The following is a 6,614-nucleotide window of genomic DNA, read 5'->3' as shown; positions in this document are numbered from 1 at the left end:
CCATGTTTGCCAGGCTTGTCTCAAACTCCTGACCTCAGGTGATCTGCCCACCTCGGCCTCCCGAAGTGCTGGGATTATAGGGGTGAGCCACCACATCCGGCCTCAGATATCTTTTAGATGAAGTATCACCGACACCCCCCCACCTCCGCCGCCCCGCAAGACTTTCTAAATTGAAAGGAACAATTCAATTGTTCATTTTTTTTGTTTTGTAAAGCATTTTACCCCTTATCAGTTGACCGAACAGAATGATATTTCTTACCTTTTTTGAGTAAGAAAAACAAAACGTCAAATATTGTTCAATTATGATTTAACAAAAACAATTTTTAAACGTGCTTCAATGACATGAAACAAAAAATAAGTCCACTGTAAACAAATTTTAGGGACTTAAAAAATCTCTGACATAATTTTCCTCTTCAATTTAACTTTTTTTCCCTTGGGTTGGACTTTAAAAAAAAAAAAAGGAATTTCTGATTACCTCTCCAATCATGTCACTGAAAAAAATCTTGATTGCTGAACACGTGACCAAAAAAAGTGATTAGTCAGCTTGAGGTAAATGCTCAATTATCACCAAGATTGGTAAGCAATCTAAAACAGAGGGAGTGGAGATAAATTGACTTCCAAACTGCCTTAAATGGATGTAGTCGTTTAAGTTCACAGGAAATTTAACAGGGTAGTAATGAACACTGCTCTTTGACTCTATTGTTACAAGTTAGTATTATTATTTAGATTTTTCTCATCCTTTAGTACACTAATTTTGCAAGCAAGTAACTTCAGAAACCCTAATGTAAATTTCCAGTTAATAAAGATCTTGATTTAACTGGCATTATTGAGGTGTTCTTCGAGAAGGCTTTTGGAACGGAACTAGCAGGTCCAGAGGGTACTATTAAGACCCGGGTTTCAGTCCACGTTCACGTAAACCTCTCTACGAGGGCAAACTACAGGCGCCCTGCCGGAGGGCGCCGCCAGGGGGCACTCACACACAGCTGCTTTGGCCACCACAGGCGCCCCGGGGCGCTCTCTTCCCTCCTCTCGCTCATCCCAACTTCCGCCGGAAGCGGCCCTGTCAGTTGTTGTCTTCAGGTGTTTGGGCTTGTTGTACTGTATACTCAGTGGGTTCGCGGCCGCCGGCCCAGTGAGGCTGGGTTCGAGGAGCTGGAGCGGGAAACTGGAGCTTAAATTCTGGCGGTGAGATGGACATTCTGAAATCAGAGATCCTTCGGAAGCGGCAGCTGGTGGAGGACAGGAACCTGCTGGTGGTGAGGACCCTGTGGTCGTGGGGGTCGGGATGGGAGAGTGAGTGTGTGTGTGTCGGGGTTTTGGGGTGAGGGTGACGATACTCAGAGGATTCGGGGCGGGGAAGGGGCTTAGCGAGTGTCCTGCCACTATCCCTGGGAGGCCCCCTTTAGATCCAACCCTTGGCGTCTCACTCTGAGGCTGGAGAATAGAGTCTGGGGCCAGGGAACTTGAGTCCCATTCGTTCTGACTTCCTAAAGCTGGATCAAAAGGAAAACACCTGGGTCTGGGGGCGGGAACCCGAGGCCAATTAACGCCCACGTCCAAAAGCCAAACCAAGAGGAAAATCCTCATCTTCCCATCACTGAGTAGCAGTAGCTCCAGGCTGCTGCTCTCCCCGCATCCTTCCCTTCCCACCGCCTCCCGGATGGGAACGGAACGTGCCGTGCATTGGCCGCGGGCCAAACACGGGCCATCCTTTCATCATGGGGCGCCAATTCACCTGTCTTTAGCCACAGGCCCAAACCCTTCATCCGGATAAGGGGTAACTGTTAGGGACCTCAGAAGGAGTACCTAAAACCCAGAAAACTTTGTAACCGGGGCCTCGAGCCGCTTGCTCGGGCCCACTCGCACCCTATGGAGTGCTATCTCACGTTAATAAGTCCCTGCTTTTGCTGCTTCATTCTTGTGTTTTGTTACTTTCTTTGTGCGTTTTGTCCAATTCTTTGTTCAAAACGCCAAGGACCAGGACAACATACACTCACAGCCTTCCTTCCGGTAACTACTCGGGAGCCTTAGGGATGCAAGTGTGGGAACTGCAGGAAAACCTGAGGCTTTGGCTATTTCCCCCCGAGTGACCCTGTTCCCCTCCAGTTTACCTAATTGCCCCCTATCCCCACTCCCACCTGTCAGCATTCTTCGGACGTGCCTCAGTTCTCCTGAGAGTTCCCTTCTGTCGCCTTACGTAGGGTTTGTGCCCAATTGAAGCATGGAACGCTGAAATCCCAGCACTTTGGGAAGCTGAGGTGGGCAGACCACCTGAGGTCAGGAGTTCGAAACCAGCCTGGCAAACATGGTGAAACCCCGTCTCTACTAAAAATTCAAAAATTAACTGGGCGTGGTGGTGCGCGCCTGTAATCCCAGCTACTCAGGAGGCTGAGACAGGAGAATCACTTGAACCTGGGAGGCGGAGGTTGCAGTGAGCCGACATTGCACTACAGCACTCCTGCCTGGGCGACAGAGTGAGACACCGTCTCAAAAAAAAAAAAAAAAACAAACAAAAAAAAAACAAAAAAACGAACAGAAAACAAAAACATTCCTTCTAGCCAGGTGTGGTGGTGTGCACGTCTAGTCCCAGCTGCTTGGGAGACCAAGTCGGGAGGATCGCTTGAGCCCAGGAGTTCAGGCTGCAGTAAGCTATCATCGTGCCACTGCACTCCAGCCTGGGTGAGAGAGCGAGTCCTTGTCTCTTAAAAAAAAAAAAAAAAAAAAAAAAAAAAAAAAAAAAAAAAAAAAAATTAAGTAAGTAATAGAAGTTCCTTTCTAATAGTAAATCCCAATTTTTAAATTCTATTTCTCCTTCTTTCCTCTTCTTCAACACATGAAAAGTCTGTAGGCCTGCTCTTCACTGATGGGAATGCTAAGACTCTTTTGAAAAGGTACTAAAAAGGGGGAAAAAGAATTACATGATTTAGGAACTTCCTGAAGATGATCTCCCTTACTTTATGGTGTAACAGTGGCGGTTTAAAGCCACTGCCTTCATTCTTGCTAAGGCTTTAGCAAATTTACCATTGCTTTTCACCTACAGTGCAGATGCGAGCAGCAGGCAGATCCGAGCGAGCAGGCAGATAATGCCTTGCTATAGAAAACAATTTTGACTTCATGAGTCCTCTCAGAGGGTCTTCAGGACCCATAGAAATCTGTGCATCACAGAACATCTGACTTAGATATTTGGACGTTGTGTACAATTGATGTATATGATGTAGTGTAAGTAAATTAAAGTTCTTAGCTTGGTAGATGGCAAATTTCACGATCATTGGAACTTTAAAAACAATTAGAAAGGTGGAGGTAATAGAATGCTGTTTGGTAGGTATGGGGAAAAGCTTGTTCATATTTGTACATTAATGTTTTTATGTCTACTTTAGGGACCTTTTGCTGAGTGGTTGGGAGTATTTTAGGTATTGGAATGCACAGTTGATGTTAGGAAGGGCCAGGGTGTTGAAATCTAAGTGCTTTAAAGGGAAAAGTGAATCACAAAATATTCAGCCCACCCTCAGGGTTCACAACATGAATATTTGCATAATCATGTTCTTCGTCATTGAAGTGGACCAATCTGTAAAAATGATCATTTAAAAAAAATCCTTATATTCTTCAGGGTCATTTATAATTTATATAAACTTTTCCTGGGTATGTTTCATTTTTTAATTTGGTAGTTGGTTGAATTATCACATAATTCCAGCCAGAAGATAAGATTGATTTTTCCAAGCACAGAGCAGTTCAGACCAACAAAGGGCGTCATGAAATGGGAATTAAAATACTGACATTCAGGCGGGTGCGGTGGCTCACACCTGTAATCCCAGCACTTTGGGAGGCTGAGATGTGTGGATCACAAGATCCAGACCATCCTGGCTAACACGGTGAAACCCTGTCTCTACCAAAAAAAAAATAAATAAATAACTGGGCATGGTGGTGGGTGTCTGTGGTCCCACCTACTTGGGAGGTTGAGGCAGGAGAATGGCGTGAACCCGGGAGGCAGAGCTTGCAGTGAGCTGATATTGTGCCACTGCACTGCAGCCTGGGCGACAGAGCGAGACTCTGTCTCAAAAAAAAAAAAAACACGAAAAACTGACATTCGTAGTTTCTATTAACAGTAATGTTAGGCATCATGCAACGAATGTTTTCTAATTTAACTTGTACAACAAGTTACCATTATTCCCATTTACAGATGAGGAAACGAAGCTAAGAGAAGTTACATGACTATGAGATTATGCAGCTAGCAAGAGGTAGAGCCTGGATTTGAACCCTGGTCTGTTCCTACTTCAAAGCCTGCTCTGTTATCCTGTACAAATAGAATGGATATTTATTCACCTTACAAACATAGAACTAGTTTTGATAGGGCTAATGTAAGAAAGCAGTGGAAAAAGATTAACATGTGATTTATATTTTTCAAAGTGCTATATGCTATCTAATTTGAGCTTCACAACTGTTAATTAGTGCACAAGGCAATGCTGTTTTCATGGATGATGAAATTGAGACTTAGAGGGTTACATGATCTTCTCATACTCCTTTGGCCTGCCAGGATAGATCTCAAGTCTTAGACCAACTTGAGGGTGAGTGCTCTTGCATGATGTAAGGGAACACACACAACTAGGCATCTTTTCTATTGTGTCCATGGGAAGACAGTCTTTAGATCTGCAGCTCTATCATTTCATGCAGAATAGTTGCTTCATATCTTTTATCTTTCTGCATCATAGTGCCTGTCAGTAACTTTCAGACTTTTTCACTGCCGCGTTCATGGTAATGCATTTATATATATTGATCTGATACGTATGTGAAAAAAGTTTTATGAAATCTTACCACAACCGCAAATGATTTTATCATGTTTTATTCAGTCCTCCTTTTTTTAATCAGTTATTTAATTAGGTTCTTCTTAAGAAATGTAGAACACCAATTTGTGGGGATAAATTCCATGAGTCAGGGCAAACACAGATCGCAGGTGGCCCTGGAGCTGAGGAGTAGCTTTGATTTTTGGTAAAATTTGTGAGTCCACAGCTTTCTGATCAATCTCATATTTCTCTTTTTCTGTACTGAAAATCTCAGCTTCCTTGTGTCTGGGCTTCTGTAGCTGCTGCTGCTTGAATAAGCATCAGTGGGATGTTTTGGGATTTTGACATTGCTGATCACAATTTTGGTTGAGGTGGCAATGACAAATTTCTGGTGTTTTCTTGGTAGAGGAACTCGATTGAGGACCAGAGGTCCAGTCACTAGGAACAAGCCACTAGCCAGCTGCTTCAGGAAAACCACCCTCTTGCCTCTGTGGAATCCCGTGAGGACAGTCAGAATGGTCCTGGTGGTGATGCTGGCTCGCAGTTTTCTCACTTGTCAACTGAGGGTTGTTTTGTTTTGTTTTTTTTTTTTGCCGTGGCTCAACAACTTTTGAGCACATTTTCAGTAGGAAAATATCTAGGCATTTTATGAAGTTTAACCACCTGGGTACTACCATTCTTGTCACCACCAACCTGTTTTGTAACAGTTGCAAGAACCTTCTTTTTCTTTTCAACCTTAGGCTTAGCGGCTGAGTACTTCCTCTTATACCCGGCCTTTCTGGAATACATAGCAGATGGGGAATACCTGCCAATGCCTCTGACAAGGACAGGATTGCGCTGCAATGGGGTTTCCCCTTCTTGGGCTTCTTAGCTTTGAGGTGACCGTTTTTCACCTTGCCACCAGCCTCAGCCTTCTTGGCTTCGGGTTTCTTCTCTTTAGTATCTGGCTTCTCAACTTTTTCACCCACCATCTTGCAAGATGGGAAAGAACAAGTCCCTTTAATTTTTTAGAAAACACTGGTTGGGGATCAGTAGATTGTTGTCATGACCGCATCTGCAGCTGGAAAACAGTTGTCTGTGTGGTATTGTTCTTCCAGAAAGAAGAGACACCTCATCTTTGGTCATTTCAAGTGGTGTCCCAGCTTTTTGTGGTTAATCCGTGATAGTTGAAACAATCAGTACTTAGCTTGTGAGTGCCTCTTTGTCAAACTGCAGAGAAGTGACTGAGATATCCTCTTACCACCTGTCCTAAAATGCCCTGCCTGGTATAACCACCCTGAGGTAAATGTGGTATCTGCATTGCTAGAACACCAGTGTTTTGGAGCCTAGAATTGGTGAGTCTTCATTTAATGCAAAAACCTCGTGGAAAACCAGGCTGCTTTAGAAACTTAATGGGGAGTAATTAGTAGTTTTACTAGTTGTAGTTATTAGGATGAGCTATGTGTAGAATTTTAGCTTTTTTTTCCTTCCAGTATTTACTGCATCTTTCCTGTATGCAAGATACTACAGTGTGCTGCAATAATAATGCTACAATAATCAAAACAGCATAGTGCTGGCATAAAGACCAACAATTACATCACTAGAATATAACAGAGCACCCAGAATGGAGCCACCCTTACACAATTGTTTGAGTTTTGACAAAGACACCAAAACCAAATGGAAGGAAAGATATTTTCCGTAAATGATGCTGAACAACTGGATATCCATACGGAAAGAATAAGCAATAACCCCTAACCCACATTATACAAAATATTCTGAAATGAAGGACCAACAGAAGGAATGGCAGGAGCCAATATGGGAGACATTGGAAAGTAAAATTAGTAAGGAGAACTATAT

At 43.4% G+C, this 6,614-nt stretch overlaps 1 protein-coding gene and 1 pseudogene across 3 annotated transcripts in view; one reads left to right on the top strand and one right to left on the bottom strand.

Annotated features, from left to right (window-relative positions):
• The first annotated feature begins 1,052 nt into the window (after positions 1-1,052).
• The window catches only part of LOC105490630 (pre-mRNA processing factor 18), a 44,653-nt gene continuing 39,091 nt past the window's right edge, over positions 1,053-6,614 (top strand). For all 3 annotated transcript variants that reach the window (XR_011607385.1, XM_011756448.3, XM_011756447.3), the window contains exon 1: positions 1,053-1,256. Coding sequence is in view for 2 of the 3 variants with exons in the window: in XM_011756448.3 (XP_011754750.2) it covers positions 1,191-1,256 (66 nt within the window). In the remaining variant the exon portion in view is untranslated. The remainder of the gene's footprint in view (positions 1,257-6,614) is intronic.
• LOC112428178 (large ribosomal subunit protein eL6 pseudogene) lies at positions 4,883-5,760 on the bottom strand (annotated as a pseudogene).

This window comes from Macaca nemestrina, chromosome 9 (genome assembly GCF_043159975.1).
Source record: "Macaca nemestrina isolate mMacNem1 chromosome 9, mMacNem.hap1, whole genome shotgun sequence".
NCBI classification, from domain to species: Eukaryota; Metazoa; Chordata; class Mammalia; order Primates; family Cercopithecidae; genus Macaca; species Macaca nemestrina.
The sequence above is the reverse complement of the archived record's forward strand: the minus strand, read 5'-3'. Positions and strand labels throughout refer to the sequence as shown.